Below are 18,918 nucleotides of genomic sequence, written 5' to 3' on the forward strand. Positions count from 1 at the left end.
AACCTGCTGGGGTGTTATGAGACACAAATCTGGTATCCAGGCCCTGACTTAATCGTCATATGTGCCAGGGAGCTGCCATCAGACCCAGGAGAAGCTGATTGATGGTTAGCTTCCTTGGGTCGATGCTAAATTCAGATGGAATCTGAGCATCAGATCACAAACCATAAGCTGCAAAAGCGTTCAACCCTACATACATGTGAAATGTGACAGTATATAGAAACTATTTTTGTCCCATATATTAGAAATATATGGCCATAAAGTGTAACAGAATCCCCAATAATTATGCCTTAGATAGGTGGTTTTAAAAAATACTTGCGCTGATTTCTTGCTTTGTTGTATGTACATGTTGGTAATTTCAGCAGCACCCCTGAAAGTGTATATGCTTTTTAAGGGTGTGCATCTCTTGTGCCTATAAGTTGAGTCTATATATAATAAACCCCATAGATAACAGCATCATATCCTTTAAAGATTGGAACACTGCCCAAGACTAATCATTGTATCCAAGATGTTGACAAAAAAAAAAAAAACTGTACATCAGGAACCAGATGTATCAATTGACACCCATTCTGCAAGGCATCAAACTGAAATGCAAATAACGCTATATAACGCTATCTACATATCTCACATTCCTTTGCGTTGACCGCATTTTTCATTTTATTCAATAAGGTGGCCTGCAGGCCCCTACGTTATGTTTTCCAACTTGAATCAAGCCCATTTGCTAATAATCTTCATATTATCGGATAAGGGGACACTGCCACATCCAAGGCTTTCTCTTCCTTAATATAGTTTCTGACATTATTAATGACCCCCAAAGCAAACACTCTTGGAGGTTACTTCCCAGATGTAACTTTTTTTGAGACTTCTGAGCCACAGCTCTTAGTTACCTTATTTAGAATGGATGTATTAAAATACTTAACAAAATAACAAGAAAATCGGATTTCTGTTAAAACAAGGAAACATGTCTTAGGTCATACAGCTTTAGGTATTTGAATTATACTGGAGAATCACCAAAAATAATAATCAAGAATCACCAATGGCTACTTTATTGTATTTGATTACAAAACCTGGAATGGCGCCCAACATTTCAATGGCTTTCTAAAACACCTGGACTTAATTAAACAGAGTTGACTTATCTGGAGGCACTGTTCCACTTATCCACAACACTAATTGCTCTCTGTAGCATCTTGTCTAAATAAACCTTCCATAGTGTCATTGCATTCTTTCCTCTGAAGGTTTACTGAAACACAAACAACCCTTAAAAATCAATCACAATTTCTATGACATTTGGTGACAATCCATTGACAATTAAGTGTCCCTATTAAAAATTAAGAATGAGGCAAAATTATTCACAATGAAATATTTAATAGTACTAGGAATTACGTATTGGAGGACATATTTAGTTATAAAAAGGTAGAATACCATCTCTAGGAATCTCCTGGTTTCTCTTGCCACTATACATATTGAAAGATTTAACAGTACTAGGAATTACATACTGAATAATGTATTGAATAATGTATTGAGCTATAAAAGTGTTATAAGGCAGAACACCAACTCTGGTTTGTCTTGCTAGTTTAACTGTTTATCGAGAATATTAAGCACAAAGATACGTTCACCTCAGATAGACCATATAACGAAATCACAGTAATACAATTCCCTTAACATAAAAGAAAAATGGATAACATAACAGAGAACAACTGTCACCATCTGGAGAAAATAACATTGAAGAATGCAACCTCCACTTTTCCATCTGTAAAACAATAATATTAACCCCCCTCGGTATCTCTTAGGTCATGAGGTATGTCATCACTAACTTCTAAATATAGCTATAGGTCCAGACATTGCCCATGTCTCCGATATCACAAACTTCCATGTAAAGTCATTGGTGGTTTGCCCACCACTATTTGTCTACAGTACCAAGTCTTCAATTCAAATGTGTTTTTAATTTTACTTTGTATGTCAGTGTCCAGAGTTGCAATAAAAGTTTTCCACACCTCAAATAATTTCTGAGATTTTTATTCTCTTTGTCAAGGGAGGTATCCAACCAGTCCATACGAAAGAGGTATAGTAGTGTAACTTTGAACAGTGCTAGAGACGGTCTTGTCTTGCAAGTTTAATATCTCGCCAATCATTTAGCTTCCTCATACTTTCTCAATGCTAAAAAATATATAAGATATAGAATTTTCTGTAGAAACAGTAAATTCTTATTTTCCTTGCCGCTTCCCAGTGCAGAAGCTCTGCCTATTCAGGTAGGGGAGGAAATTCTAAAATCTCTAGAACATCCCCCTTACCCTCAGTGAATACAATAGACTAGTTAAGCAAAAAAGGGGAGACAAAAATTGCTACTGGGATGTGACAAGGAGAAGAGATTGTTAGGTAAGAATTTACTGTTTCCAAATCATTCCCGGTAGCATAGGATATTAAAAAAAAGCCAAAGAGAGGACTAAGAAATAACAGCCTCCAACACGCTTCTGCATCTTCTGTTGATAATGTTTCACAAAGGTGTGCACAGTCTTCCAGACTGCCACTCTGACAATCTGGTGCATGGAGACTCCAGCTGCCCCTGCCCAAGATGCTGAGACAGCACAAGTGGAATGAGCTCAAAGTGACTGGAAGTTCTTTGCTGGCGGCCTTGTAAGTCTCTCAAATCACCAGTAAAAGTCACTCTGCTTTTGAATTCCTAGAAAGTCCTTTCCAAGCTTAAATTAACAGGTTAGATGATCTTCAAGAAACCGTTCTCTACAGATAGATCTTCGGACACCTGAGTAGGCCCAGACAGCGAAGCTGGCACTCCTTGTCATTCTCGGGTCTGGGGCAAAAAAACAAAACAAAAAAAACCAAAACAGGCTAAACAATGTCCTGCTGATGGTGGAAAAGGAGATAATACCTTGGGTATAAACTCTGCAGGAATAGGCAGAACTCTGTCTATAAATAATTATAGATAAGGCTTTAATGTAGAGAATCTCTGTCATTCTTCTGGCTGATGTCAGAGCCACTAGCAGAATAGCCTTCAAAGTAAGCATCTTGAGAAAGACTTCATCCAAAGGCACCAAAGGCGATTGAATTAGACAGGAGCAACAAGAGTTCTCTTGAAAAGGTGGAATCCTGCTTACGGCCTGCATGAAAACACCTGATCAAAGGGTGAAGAGACTTATGAAGGTGCTTAGAGCTACAATATGGATCTTCAAGGTAACTGGAGAGAGTATATGATCTGTCCTATAGAGATGTAAAATAGTGCAGATTGGTCACCTATTTCCTGCTTCATAGTGTCTGCAACCTCTTCAGATAGGATTAATCTTTTCCTTTCAAAAACCATGGCATCAACTTCAACTATGTTGGATTCGGATGGAAGACAGGCCCATACAGTAATAAGCCTAGAGGATGGCCCTCTGCTGACTAGAATATATTGACTGTTTGCTGAAACCATTCTTACCCCATTCTTCTTTAATCTTCAGAAATCTAGCCAAGGCTGGTGTTACAGACACACCGCTGGAGTGATGTTTTCCTTCCCTGTGATGTAAACAGCTGAAAGATCTCAATAGGTTCTCCCAGCTGGAAACTACTTGTGCCACTACTTGTACAATGTACGATTATCTGAGTATCTATATAGCTTTTCCATGGAGCTTTTTCTCCCAGGACTGTAGGTCTTTCCGAACAGCTATAAATTCCAGCAGATTGACATGGAGACAACTCTCTTTGGGCTGACTAGAGGCCTTGCAGAAAACACACAACTCCTCTCCAGAGAGGGGATAGACCGATCCCACACACTCGTGATAAAATGCTGGAGAGGCCGCATATACAGTAGTGCCCAAGTCATCACCTGCCTTGTCGAAGTCATAAGTTCCAGAAGCAGTCTCAGGTCGCACTTGCGCATCCGTATAAGTGAACGGATGACCATGGTCAGATTCTGGATCTTATCCTCTGGTAAAAAAAAAAATCCTCTAGGGTCTATTATAACCCTAGGAAGAACGCTACTCTGGCAGGCTGGAGACAGGATTTATGAAAATGCATTATGCAGCCTAGAATGTGAAGAGCCAGGAGGATCTGAGTCAATCTAAATAAGATATAACATTGTTTCCCCTCCTTTCCCAAAAAGACTGGGAGCTTGGTAAAGATCCTTGGAGCAGAGGCAAGTCTGAAAGGAAAGGCCTTGAACTTGAGATGTAACGTCCCTTCTGAAGTAGGCACTGCCACATGCAGATATGAATCCTGGAGATCCACAAGTAGCTAGAAAAACAGAGATAATCTCTATGGTGGACTTGATGGATTTAGTAGGAAATTACACGGCTCAGGAATCTGAAATCTTTAACTGGACACCAACTGAAGTCTGGTCTGGGGTACTGGATTCAAAACTTGTTTCACTTCTTGTGAGTGGATGCAAAGAAATAGTTATGGGGAGTCGTGTTGAGCTCCAGACCACACCCTCTGGAAATGATCCTAGGAGTCCAACTGTCTGAAGTGACTTGGGGCCCACTCATGCCTCAGCCTGTCTCCTACCGGAGTGCTTCTATTGTCATGCTTTCGTGTAGAGTCTCCCTGCTTCTGAGTAAGCTTACCTCTTCCTCTGGTGGGGCGAATCCTAGAGGAAAAAAAAGGTACGCCTAGAAAACGGGAAGATGGGGTAAGACCAAAACAAAGCAAATGTTTTCTCCTTGGTTAGAAGCGCTGGTCTCCAGTAGTACTTTCCCTAGTTTTTCCCAAACAATTCTTTACACAAGAAAAGAATATTGCATAATTGATGTTTAGAGGCATTGTCTGCTGATCGAGACTTTAGCTCATAAGGCTCTTCTAGCCACAAAAAGCGTGCATAACAAAGATGATCTGTGGCCCCCTTGAGTTGCCTCTTCTCCAGCACCTCCTATGATATATTCTTCCAGTTGCTGCAGCCACAATACATGGTTTAAAGACAGTGGAGGACGCTTCAAATGCTCTCTTGGCTGCACCTTCCATTCTTCTGTCCATAGGATCACAGAAATTAGGTCTTCCAGAGGGATAGCTGATCTCCTAGTGGCTCTAGCGTAGAGAGAGTCTAGAGACCCTCCTGGACATTATCAACCTTTTTCTCTGGTGCATTCCAGTGATCTGTAATAATAGCTTGTAGAGCTTCATACACCAGGAAGGTCTTTGGATTGTTTAAAGGCCACTGGAAAAATGATCAGCCTTGTTCTGAGCCTTATCTTCCTCCAGCTCCCACAGGGAAGATAAAGGTTACTTCAGAAATGTCTCCTTCCAAAGACTCAGGATCTTCTAACTGCCACTGTTTCTCAGAACCTGAGGCACTGTTGGAGCCTCAATTGATTCACTGTGATGCCAACTCCAACATTTCTAAGCTTTTGTTGCTTTAATGCCATTTTTCAGCACTTTTTTGTAATCCTTAACGTTGACTAATTTCTATTATATACACATGCACGCACGCATGCACACACAGGTAGTACAGACCTACAGTATTTGGACTGTCAGAAAAAAATAAATTAAAAAAAGTGTGTTCGTTTGAGGCTTAGTGAGGTATTTGGAGAAATTAATCAAAATGTAAAACATCTGGAAAGAAGTTTATAAACAGATTAAGCTTTTTTTATTCGCTCTGTCTTTTAAAAGACTGTTTATATAAACACACCCAATTAAATATGTTTTGTAATTTACTCCACTACAGATAGTTCCATGATGCTGAAATTCTACGTTTGATATGGTTATAAACAGAATAATTTGGTTAACAAACTAAACACTAATTTCCAGAATTGCCATATAAATGTAGAAGTTTAAATCTGGAATAAGAGTCCTAAGGCCCTCAATCACTTTGAAAAGGTAGCACGTGGCACCTACTAGATTGCATAATACAGAAAACAGACTAAGGTAAAACAACCCCTTAATGTTAAATCAAATCATAACCTGTTAGAGTTACTAATACAGACACATGGACGGTATATCAACCCAGAGACCAACTGGTACGTGGGAAAAGCCAATGTCTAGGATTGACCTACAACAGTCAGTGATACTCGCTCTCAGTTCTGGCCATTATATGGCTTGCACTCTTCTCAATGAACACTTGAAAATGGACGCCACTGGTGTGCAAGGTGTATAAGGCTTTGTTTGACAAGTTCAAAGCCCGTGGCTTAGACTTCAATTTGTCTGATGAACACTAATATCTTAACCTTAATCCTACCGTCTTTAAGACTCCCAAACTCATAACACCTATTTTAGGCATAATAACCATATGGTCTTAGGACAGTTGGATATTTTAGGCTGGAAATGAGTATATAATAGTTTGTTTATTACTCTCACACAAATACAAAATGGAGTCAGATCCAATATCCACATAAATATTTTTTTTTCCTGTTTCTCCCTATATTGAGAACAAAAGTCTTCATGAAGCTTCCTCAGTAAGAATGCCCTTATTAAATGTATTGCCCAGCTACAAAAGTATGGGAAATAATATGGAGAAGAACTCCTTATCTGAATAAATGCAGTAGGTACCACAGGTGTGCTACACTGCTAGACATCTGGAACATTATATTTTAAAGCAAGTTATAATCTTTGCTTTTCCTATTATATAAAGTTTAGTAAGACAAATTTTACATTTTTTTTTATATAAGATTACATTATTATGATTTTATTTATTTTTACTGTACCTTATCATATATATATATATACACACACACTTTATTACCTTGAATGCAATATGGGACAGATTTCAGATAACACTAAGTTTAAGGATCTTAAACTCATTTAATGCCCAATAAACATATATATAAAAATTTAATTGAAACAAATTTGGCAAGATGGTTTATTAAAATTATTCTTTAGATCAGAGCGCCTGTTAGTGGTAAATCATGGGAACAATGCTGGCTTCTCTCGACAGGAGAGAGTCTACGCTGTTGCCGCCGTCGTAACAAAGTCTGGACGTACCAGTACGTCTTAACGGCTTCTCGGCACAGGTTTTAAAGGATGTACTGGTATGCCCTAAGGGGACTGAGCAGGTTAAGGTGACTGCTACCACCGCATACACATATTGGGGTTCTAATACATAGCTGCATAGAGCATGTTGCTTGTTTTTTACCTGTAAACTCTATACTTTAGAAAAGAGATGTGCATTGAAATCTTTTTGCTAGGAGGTCCAAATGTAATCCAAAACACAGATATGTACACAGTTCAGGTAGGGTATAAAACATGAAAATACTAGCCTGGAACATATTGCAATAGTTTCATAAATGATTTAACTTTATAAATAGCAACCTCTTCATACAACAGACAGATTATTCATATTCAGGACGGTGAAGGGCTGCAAGTTTTCTTCTACTCACTTTGATGTGTTCCAGCACTGCAGTTGCCACATTGGTGTGAAGATCTATAAGCCTCTTCTTCTCCAGGAGTTCGGGAAGGGAGCTGGAAAGAGAAAAACCGGCTTAGAATTACACCCTCGGGGGAATGTAGTTGTCTTGTTAACATGTATTGGTATAATCTGTAGCATTAAACTAGATGTTCTCCCTACTACGTTTTGCATTTCAAGAGGGTATATGTAAACCAATGGAAAGCCCCATGGGAGCCCCATGACTAAAACCTCCTCTTCTCAGGATCTGTATCTTCATTCCTCCCAATTAAAGGTGCCGTAATGATCCCCTGTAGGGGTGCCCAAAGGTTAGGTTTGTTCTTCACAATAAATTAAAGTGTGATTTTTTTTTCTAAATGGGAATAAGTGCCCAGCTGTCTTTTTAATAGTTAAAGACTTGCCTCCTCCTTATTTTGTTATAGAACAGTGGGAAAAAATAAATGAATAAAAGGAAGAAAAAAGGAAAGGAAAGGATGTGTCCTATTCCATAAAGTCAGAACTCACCTAACCGCGGAGGTTAGCTTGGCAGTGTTGTCCGAGAGCATGCTTATGGCGCCTTCATCCTCTCCTTCCAGGCCCTTAGAAAAACATAAGAGATCAGAAATGATGGTTGCGGAATCATGGTTCTGCATACTTCTTAAATTTCTCTTTATCAAACTACGTTATTTTCCTGCGAATGCCAAATAATGGTTAAAAATACTGTGATAAACAGTAAGGGGGAAACTAGAAAAAATAAATAAAAATCAAATGCTAAGAATAGTAAACTCAAATAGTGGTTCTTCAGATCCTCTAGGACTGAATCTATGCATTGAGAAAATAATGTATAATTATGACTTATCTTCCTTAACATAGTTTAGCCTTTTTTGGCTGCAAGAATCACTGGTATGTCACAAGGTTGTCCGCTTAGGAAAGACTAACTTGTCTTCTCTCAAGCCAGGAATTAATTCCCAATGGTGTGGCTGTCTTAGGTAGAGTTTGGAAAAGCACTTTACCATTATGGTTTTAAGGCGTTTGACTTCATCCTCCTGAGCGCGGTAAGATTCAAGCTCTTGCTGCACGGACTCAGCTACCTCTGGGAAAGGGCTGAAGAGGGAGAAGGAGAAGTTAATCATATACTACCAGCTTAAATAATGCCAGGAGGAGCCGAAGATCTCTGGGACATACAGGCAAATACTTGCAGTCTCTTCGCTGAGAGAATGGTGGATAAAGTAGAACAGTCACCCAGAAGAAATAGTAGAAGTTTATATAGTGAGAAAGTCTATAGCAGGAAAGCGGACAGATTACATGATAGATGTAATAGATTTTAATTAGTTTGATTAATATAAAAAATGATCTGTTTAGTCCTAGAGCTTAGTTCTGATCTAACACTGCTGTTATCTGCCAAACCCTCATCCAGAAAGAAAGGGGTTATACGTCCACCAACCTGCCCTTGTACTTCTGCCAGAACTTATCTGCCACTGTCAGGTCATAGGATTTCTTATTCTTCTTCTTGGGTCGGGTCCCAGATGGGCTGCCTTCCAACGGTGCTGACTCTTCTAAATTCACGCGATTCAGGTGAAAATCCTGCAATAGTGAAGAATTTCAAGCTATTTGTGCTCCTGTATATACAGGCTCTCCAACTTAAGCTCTTCTTGCATCAAGATGAACTTTGGTGTGCAACTAACACAAAGTAGAAACTAAAGAACAGAACTCAGTGGTTGGAAGTGCCTTGAACGAAAGTAGCAGAGCCTGCGATCCATAAGAGTCAATTGCAGCGGAGCGTAGGACATGTCTAGAAAGGGGTTTAGCTGGCCTTCTTGTAATAACACGTGTGTATATATATATATATATATATATATATATATATATATACATACACACACATACTGTACAGACTCCCAGGGAGGGTGTTTGTTTTGTTTTTAGATCTAGCGCAAGTTATATGTATGGGTCCCTGGGGTGAAGCATTTGGAGAGCAGGGTGTGCCAAAGCTCCAAAGCCCAGTATTGCAGCAGCCTGGACAGTCCGGACTGTGGATAGAAGAGGTTACGAAGTTACCCTGTGCTCCCAGGGCAAGGAGATGCCCTGAAGATAACCCCTGAGCCAAGTGTGGCATCACCTGCCTGGGGTAGGGTTTCCAGAGCCTGGCTTAGCTGGGTCTGGCAGGGAGGTATAGTTAGTGGATCAATCTGGGCCAGCAAAGTAGAACGAGAGATTGCTCCAATGGGAGCTAGGCTTTATTTTTATGCTTTTTTTTTTTTTTTGAGGATATGTTGTGATTTGGTTGCTGGTACACAAAATCCCCAAAACAAAATTGTGTATATATGCAACTGCAGAGCCCATTAAGAGAATTGTTTGCATTACAATTAGCATACTGCAAAGCTCTTATAAAAACTTTAACACACGGTTCTTTCAAACGATGGCCTAAATTTGCAGCTGACTTAGCCCCATCTAATTATTTAGACATAAGTTGTCTTGGAAGTTTATTTGGTTACTGTATACACGTTTAGTAACATTTGTAGCCCCCTATCTATTAAATGCTCAATTCGAATATATTCCATACGGTTCTGCTTATACTGGGATACTGAGCGCGGAGCAAATACATTCAAGGTGCTGCTGCCCACTGGAAGTTGGAAGCATATCACTGTCCAAAATGAGCATCTTGGACAAAGCTGCAAGGTGGTGGACCAACTACATATTCATACTTAGATCACAGGGAAAGCAATACACAAACATGCACATCGGTGAATGAGCACTGGAGGACAGGTACTACACAATTCAGTGCCTTATTAATCCAGATACGGCGGTTTTACGGCATAACGCTAAACTTTCCCTTTAAAAAAAATACTCTAACAATCCCTACTTCCTTCTTAGGAGACATAAAAACATTAGGCTCTCCTGAACCATCAAGCATGAGATCCGACACTCAAGGTTACTTATACTATTAGCATTTGAGGCACTTGAGTTTATTAGATCTTATTTATAATTATTTTTCATTGATCCCCAAAAACTGTAGGAAAAATTGCAGGGGACGTTGTTTAAATATTCAAGTATAGTTTATGGGCAGGTGCAACAAACATTACGTATCTACTAGATTGGTTAGTATTAGCTGTGTTAGACTGGACAACTAAACTGGTTCCCACTTAAAGACACAAAATTGGACACACACACACACACACACACACACACACACACACGTAAAATGGAGATATTGATTAAAAAAAATCTGATTAAGGCTCGAAACGTTGATTTGCTTCATATCCTAAGTATTTGTTTTATACTTAAGTGAAGTCCCGTGAGTACTATCTACATTGGACCAGGACAACTGACCCGACAAATGGAGTGCACACATATAATATATAATATACAGGTGTAATAACTGCCTATCATTTGGGACACTTATGAAAACAAAGTTTAAATCTCACCAGAACATCATGCACTAGGGCTTGGTAGGTCCATGTATGGTGGAGAGGAGTTGCCAAATCTATGTTTCTGTCCACAAGGACCAACAACGGCCTTTGGAAGCTGCATACAAAATTAAGGAAGATTATTACATTTTGGTAGAACAAAACCACAATCAAAGCAGGTAAAGATACAGTATGCCACTTGTTTACATGCATTTTGGCTTCCTCTTATTATACGGAAATTTTGAAAAGGCCATTAGCAGCGTATCCAATTTTCCCACCATTATAGAACGTACCTAAACTGCCCGGTCCCGAGGGTGTCCCCTGTAAACAAGCTGTTCCGGGCATCTCGCAGGTTTTCACGCAATTTTTTGTCTAGTTTCTGGAGGGTAAAGGAATGAAAAGTGATACAAGGGAAGAAAGAACATTTTTGCCAGTGTAAACAGACACAAATGAAAGACTACACGGCTGAATTAAAATAGCACTGAACTGGTCACACAATGGCCTCAGACTTTCATGCAGAGATGGTGACATCATAAGTAGCCCAATATGTGGAATACAAGGCCACCATCTATACAGAAGGCAACATCTAAAGCAGTAGCCATAACTTTCTATTACATTAATGTCCAAAAAGCCCTCAGCGCGTTTCTGCAGTTGGTTTCTATAAAAAATACAGATGGGAAATGCAAAATACTGTTGGGGCAGCTAAAATAACATTTTACTTTAGGGGTTCCTAGGGAGAAAAAAAAACAGTGGCATGTCTATATGCAGAGGAAGCATTCTCACCACAGCCACCATCTCTGCAGCATTCCCTCTGGGGCATCGTATGATGGGAACAGCACCTATAGATGAAAAAGTAAAAGCTGATGATGTACCTTAGGCATTTTGGAGATATAGATATAGATATATTATAAGCACACCAAGGATTTTTACGCAAAGCAATTGCTTGTTGTATTCCGATACAGTACTATAAACAGAAAAAGCCTATCTGGCACACTGGGCAAATGCCGGTGGGCTGCTGGCCGATCGCTCCATGCCCGATCTGCTGCTCAAGTGCTACTGCGTTCAGCCACTTGGAGCATAAAAATGTAGCGTGCGGCCACCCATTTCCAGCCGCGCTGATGTCATTAGACAACCGCGGGTCAGTCTGTCCCTGGTCCCACAGAGGGGCTGAAATGTTGAGCTAGAATAAAACAGAATCCTTTCTGCATCACTAAGGTTCATACAGCAATAGCAAGGCTAACAGGTAACATTTAGCCAAAACTAGATCGGCACAGGAATAAAAGAATGCACTTACCCAGTGTGACAAAGAAGCAGAACAGACTTTCTACAATGGTATCCATCACCGTTTCCATCTCAGTGTCCGTGATATCAGGTCTGTTTAGCGCTGTAAAATTAAACTGTTTTAATTTCCGATTACAAGTAGACGTGAACGTGTACGAGAACAGAACGTACAGAAAAGCATTCATCTAAAAGACCTCATTATTTCCGAGCGCAGAACTATTTTCTTAGCCCACAACTTTTGTGATTTTTGAAAAAAAATATTTTTAACTTTAACCAGTTATCTGCGATATTGTTAGGTATTCCTTTTTCTATCCTCTCAAACGTTTGGGATAAGGATTAACTAGCTCTGGGTGACGAATCTGGGAGTGGAAATCTAAATCAAATATATTTATACAAAACCTGACCAACTACACCAGACTAACAAACTAAGTTTGTGCTAAATTCTTGGGTTTTAGTGTTTTCTCATAACATGCGTAGCTTGTGTTCTCTGTATTGAGCACATACATTATATTACAGGGCAGGATAACAGGTACAAGACCACCTAACCCAGCTTCTGATAATGAATTATTTCTGCAGCCCAGCGATATTTACATATGGCCCTTGTATGCTTTTAGGACAGGCTATGTAACTTGATTTACAACACTACCAAGGTACAGCACTTGTCTAAATCATCAGTGCCTGTCCCAAACACCACGGTAAAACATTTTTATAGCCACCCTTTCTAGCAGTGTATATAAACATTCCTACCTTCCACAACCAGTGACTAATAGCCAAACTATACATCTCAGAGCCACCTACTTCTGTAAGACACCAGTTCCTTGTTTTGATTGCACAACACAATCATATCATCTTCTAATGTGATGAAATTGAGATACTGGTCAAAAACCTGGAGAAAATGAGAGAAGGAGGGATCTATGATTACCAGTTTGTTCCTATCACACATTTGGGGAGTAAATACTAGAAAATTGTGCTAAAAAAATACAACATGAGCACAAACTATACAATATGAGCAAGAGAATAGCTAAATCATTCTGTGATTTCCTTTTGGTAACTCTAGCAGGGAGACAATTTGCAAAAAAGACTTATCTGATTCTCATGCTTATCTCCAGATATGCTGTGCATTTACAAATCCCTTCTGGGTTACCAATTCCAGGGAAGGTCCAATTCCCCCCCCCCCCCCCCCGTATTAAAATGCAGGATCTTCCTTCACCTTGGAGACATGAGACACAGTGTTGGCTGTGAGGGCTGCACTAGCGATGTCCTCTAGTTTGCTGCGGGAAATGGCGGAGATGAAGTTTAAATAATAAGATTCATAAAGCTGTGTCCTCAGGTCCTGCAAAACAACAACAAAAGTTCAAGTGAAAGTCTAATAGTGTACAGGAAATATAGTGCTATGCCGTATTAATTTATACGATATTGGTGTAATTCAGTTTGTACCCCAGGAACTGTGTGACCCTTCCCTGATGTGGATGAATGAGTTGCACATTTTTACACCTTTGCACATATTTATGAGACTACGTGGTATGAGGATAATAATAATAGGTAAAAAACAAACAAACAACTTAAACAATAAAGCAAAGCAATAAATAGCCGGTGGACGTGGGAAGCTGGTTAACACAGGGTCGCTGCCGTACTTCGGACCACCTGCTCTGTAATAGTGAATGACCGGCTCACCTGGCAAATCCTGTCCACATTTTCTTCTGTGGGCATCACAAAATACACAGCAGGAACGTCTGGAATGGCATCGCGGTCTGAGTGCAAAAGCCTAGTGAGGACATACAGTTAAACATTATAAGAGCGCTGATGAGATATACAGTAATAACAATAGCAATCAACAAGCTTAACGGGTTTTGCTGAAACGTTTGGTCCTTTACATTTAACAGGGATTTATTTTTTTACGCTTATGATGAAATAATTGAATCCAGTACTAGAAACTATCTTTATTTATAATAACTTACCTAAACTCATTATCCAGCCCTGATCATCCAATGATACCTGCGCAGAGATCTTGCGGCTATCCAAGTTGTTATACATTCCCTTAATTCTACCTGCATTTTTAGGGTCAACTTTGATGTGGATGTAGAAGGAGTACTGAAGCGCCCTGCAGAGCGCTTTTATAGGACACCAAAGGCATGTCAATTCGAAAGCACTTTTAATTATATATATATATATATATAATGTAAAAGGGTGAAGCCGTATTTGTCCAGTAGACACGATGTCAAAAAATAGAGTATTGCGGAGTATGCGGTGATACCTTTTTATACCTTTTATAAAAAGGTATCACCGCATACTCTGCAATACTCTATTTTTTGACATCGTATATATATATTATATATAGTTATATTTAATGTTAATTTTAAGCTGTAAACAAAGTTCTGTAGGTTTATTTATTCTATGGGGCATATTGCGTTCATGTGAAGGATCTGTCCCATCTAATCTGTTGAATCTAACGAAATACAGAATTTCCAGAATGTGTCATTTATACAATGACAGTACTGGGGTCCCCTGCCCCACTATATAAGCCATTGCTGAACGAAGGACGTGGTGCTACCGTCCTCTTTGATGTCAGGTGGCAAGAAATTCAAGGTCATTTTGATGCCATTGCGGCCAAAGAGAAGCATATGGGTTTTTGTGGTGAACTCACAAGTGTAAAGTGACTCCCATGTCTCTGAGTTCTTTCACGGAAAGTAGGGGAGAGATGATATCCTGGCCGAATCGATCGTATATAAGGACCTGAAATTGAGATAAAATAGGCTGAATATTTTGGGGGAAAAACATTTGTAAATCACGTTTTTTGGGTTTTTTTTAGAAAATGTTATCTTCTATATTGTTGCAGCTTAGATTTCGGTAAAGAACAAATGCCACAAAAAAAGAAAAATACATCTTAAAAAGCCACTTATTCCACGCACAATTAAGAGCAAGTAAAATAAATGAAAAACCAGTAAATTAAGTACATTTGGTAAAGATGGCAGCTTTATTGGCGTATAATGGATTGCAAGCTTTGAAGACTATCTAGGTCTCTTCCTTAGGCATTTTGAAGAAGAGACTTAGATGGTCTCAAAAGCTTGCAATTTATTATAAGCCAGTTACCCAATAAAGGTACCATCTTTACCGAATTTGCTTTCTTTCTATGGCTTACACAAACACCGTACAACTCACAACCTTAACCAACAGGTTAAAATAAACACAAGCAAACGCCATCCTCAGGAGTAGATTTTTCCGTTTAGCATCATAACAAATGCTGCATTGTAGGGTTAAATCATCCTAAAGTTTAAGTTTTACTCGAAAGCCTTGTTCTATTATCACACAAGAAATAACCGGCGGCTTTTACCTTCCATACTGGCTCTCCTGCGTTGCTCTTTATAACGGGGACATTGAAATTCAACATACGCTTCAAAGCAACTGCAAAGACATCCATAATACAGGTTATTTAACAACAAACCTGCTTGTTTATCAGCAACCAGGATAGATCTCTTAAACACAAGGTATTGTGAGCACTCCTGTAATCGGTCTGTATTCCATAATGAACCCGCGCTGTGTTATTCTGCTAATTGAGTCACACGCCATGGGGGTTTATAGATAAAAAGTTATTCTGATGTGTGTCCTTCTTCCAGTCCCCAATACCCCCATCCTGTCTGTCTGTCTGTCACTCTCCATCTCCAGTCCCCATATCACCATCCTGTCTGTCACTCTCCATCTCCAGTCCCCAATACCCCCATCCTGTCTGTCTGTCACTCTCCATCTCCAGTCCCCAATACCCCCATCCTGTCTGTCTGTCTGTCACTCTCCATCTCCAGTCCCCAATACCCCCATCCTGTCTGTCTGTCTGTCACTCTCCATCTCCAGTCCCCAATACCCCCATCCTGTCTGTCTGTCTGTCACTCTCCATCTCCAGTCCCCAATACCCCCATCCTGTCTGTCTGTCTGTCACTCTCCATCTCCAGTCCCCAATACCCCCATCCTGTCTGTCTGTCTGTCACTCTCCATCTCCAGTCCCCATATCACCATCCTGTCTGTCTGTCTGTCACTCTCCATCTCCAGTCCCCAGTACCATTCCTTATGTTAATTATCCTGTCACGGAATCTTCTGTTATTTAATATTATCTCTCCAATGTTTATCTTCACCTGTCATTCTCTCCCCCTGCGTTACTTTACGTTGCACATGCTGTTATTCTTGTTAATCTTCTTTGCATCTATCCCAGATGATTCAGATTTAGATGTTTCCACCATCTGTCTGTCTTGGCTTTGAAACACTTTTACTCGATACTCCGAACGCTCTCTCCCACCTCTACCTACATGTAACCCTTTAACTGCCTTCCCATTTCCCTGACCTACGTCACATTTTATCCGTTGCCCGGTACTCACCGGCCTGCTTCTCCCGGATAGAGGCCGCCATGTTTCTCGTACAGTCTCCACCTCTCGCCGTGACGCCGACAGCGGTGACGTGGCAACCGCTAGAAAATCAGCTGACAATTCTCAGTGCGATCAGTTGACTTAGGTTGCTAAGAGGCGTGTCTTGGGAGAACCCCTCCTCCAGCATTAAAGTACCAAACCTCGAGGTGAAGAAGTGCCTGCGTTCCACGGATCACTTCCGCATTCATAACAATGAATAATCCAAGTCTCTGTCCCTCCCTCTCTCCTCTTTACTAGGAGCTTAGAATGGTTGCTGGGTATGAGTGCATCGCAGTGTTCTACAGCCATAAAAGTAACAAGAATGTTCACAAATTGTGAATTGTTTTTACTATATATTATATATACCGAAACCCACTTTTGCTACCGAAGGTCCTATTTACTTTATGTGTAAAAGGTGAGCACTTCAGACTCTACTAGCTATTAGTTTTTATAATTATAAAAACAGTAAATTATATATATAATGCTTTAGAACTAAAGTTCAGATGTGTTTGGCTGAACCCATCTTCTGCTTGGCAAACTAGTAGTGTGAAAACGAGCCTATGGAGGGGGGAGCTAAATATTACACACTAAAGTCCTTATAAAGTATTGATGTGCATTGTTCGGGGGGGGGGGGGCTGCATGACAAACTGGAGTGTCCCTTTAAGTAGAAAACTAGCAATTTTGATCACCAGCCCAAGTCATGCACTACATAATTGTCTTTTCACGGCCAACATACACAGTAATGAAGCATACAAATGATCCAGTAATGTTATGAAGTGCTGGAGCTAGCAGAGATCTCCTGCCAGGGGCTAATGCATATTGGAGGGTGCTGCAGACACCCCCCCCCCCATTTACACGGGAGACACTACAAAATTTAAAGGGATGACTCAGGTATCGTATGAGGGCCGTAGAGTCCCTTTAAATAACATGTGTCAAAGACATGCCTATGCTGTCCCCTTCAGAGCCTGATGAAATAAAAGGGTTTGTCACTTATATTAAAGTCCTTTACAATGCTCCAAATTACAGATCGCTGATAGCATAGCAAATTAAAGGATATTTACGTAAATGTAACAATATTCCTTGAGCTGCCAAGTGTGATTTATGTATTCCCTGTTCTAAAGTCACCTACAAGATAACTTATCAACTTTGTCTTTATTATTAAAATTATAATTAGCTTTTTATCGCAGGCCTGTAAATGTTTAGTGTCACATATCTATAAACTAACACATGGAATGATGTCTATGAATAAGATTTTTAAAACCCTTAAACCCATCAAGCTCCTCTGTCTCCCTCCCTCGTAAATAAACCCCAAGTATCAAAGGTTTCAGGAAATAGTTTAGATATTTTTTTTTTTTTAATATAGTTAGAAAAAAAATGTGACACAGAAAGAAATGCAAAAAAGCATTTGAAAGCAAGAAAAGAAAAAATTCCAAACATTTACAAAATAATACAAATTACAACATGACACAATCAAGTACTGCTTTTCATTTCAAAGTGAATATGCCCCCCACTGAATAAAGTGCCAGAGCACAGAAATGACACAATAACGATACAGTAACATTAATACTGTATTATTACACAAACACAACGTTCAGAAACCAAAATAAACATAGAAATATATTACAAAGCCCATCTGTTAGATCGGCATCTTCAACCTACAGCGTCCGTCTCTAGTAATTAATGTGGAAAAGCAGGAGTCGGAGCGTAAGTTATTTAAATGGTACACTTTTTAACCTCTAATATTACAATGTAAGCTTATGATGCAGCGAAAAAGACTATACATTTTTCTTAAGAAGTTTGAGAAAGGCTTGAATTAAAAACTAAGACAATAAACTTTTTTTTTTGTTATGTGTCCACATAACTGTACATATTAAACAGAGGATCTGCCCATCTCCATCAAATGATTATTTAAGTTCCAAACACCGTCTGATACTAATGTTACTCGGTATACAACACTGCATCTTGTGAGAGGTTAAGGTACCCATTTACCTATACATTGCACCCGCGCACACACACATCTAGTGCTACAAGTTTAAAGACCTGCTCTAAGCACTGTGTGCAATTCATTTTTAAATGCACACGTAAATCAAACTTACGATTATCCCCCCCCCCCACCTAATTGTTAATTACAATAATTCTACCCCATATGCGATAGATGACAAAAAAAGTTCACTTTCGAGCAGCGGGAGGTATGACTCAAGATAGAATCTACCTTCTGAAATTAGCTGCCGGCTGATTTAGAAGCACAGTACTGTTCTCCTATGTGTGGCTAATATACAATATACACACCTGTATTGCTTGTGAAAGCCTCATAACATTTCATCTGTTATTAAAAATATATTCTTTTTAAAAAAAAAAAAAAGCAATTTCCAGTCGGTCACAAAACTATGAATTAATATTAATCCCGCTTTGAGTCAATCACAAGGGTTTCCAGGAAAACTACACTGCAGCCCTTGTCTTTGGCGTTGCCAAACTAATCAAATATGCATGATTTGGAAGGGAAAAAAAATGTAAGGATTTGCCAATTTGTGTTAATTAA

At 39.5% G+C, this 18,918-nt stretch overlaps 1 protein-coding gene across 1 annotated transcript in view; it reads right to left on the reverse strand.

Moving 5' to 3' along the window:
• Nucleotides 1-16,383, reverse strand: part of LOC149284067 (sec1 family domain-containing protein 1-like) — a 38,961-nt gene extending 22,578 nt beyond the window's left edge. Inside the window, exons 1-14 of the mRNA XM_089497182.1 lie at nt 16,353-16,383; nt 15,320-15,390; nt 14,633-14,721; nt 13,663-13,753; nt 13,199-13,321; nt 12,787-12,874; nt 12,002-12,091; nt 11,491-11,546; nt 11,001-11,086; nt 10,726-10,825; nt 8,745-8,884; nt 8,314-8,404; nt 7,826-7,899; nt 7,296-7,377 (exon numbers count right to left, since the gene is read on the reverse strand). Coding sequence (XP_089353308.1) covers nt 7,296-7,377; nt 7,826-7,899; nt 8,314-8,404; nt 8,745-8,884; nt 10,726-10,825; nt 11,001-11,086; nt 11,491-11,546; nt 12,002-12,091; nt 12,787-12,874; nt 13,199-13,321; nt 13,663-13,753; nt 14,633-14,721; nt 15,320-15,390; nt 16,353-16,383 — 1,212 coding nt within the window. The remainder of the gene's footprint in view (nt 1-7,295; nt 7,378-7,825; nt 7,900-8,313; nt 8,405-8,744; nt 8,885-10,725; nt 10,826-11,000; nt 11,087-11,490; nt 11,547-12,001; nt 12,092-12,786; nt 12,875-13,198; nt 13,322-13,662; nt 13,754-14,632; nt 14,722-15,319; nt 15,391-16,352) is intronic.
• Between the last annotated feature and the right edge of the window lie 2,535 nt (nt 16,384-18,918).

Source organism: Sceloporus occidentalis, unplaced genomic scaffold, assembly GCF_023333645.1.
Source record: "Sceloporus occidentalis isolate IW3139 unplaced genomic scaffold, rSceOcc1.0.p SCAF_100, whole genome shotgun sequence".
Lineage (NCBI taxonomy): Eukaryota > Metazoa > Chordata > Lepidosauria > Squamata > Phrynosomatidae > Sceloporus > Sceloporus occidentalis.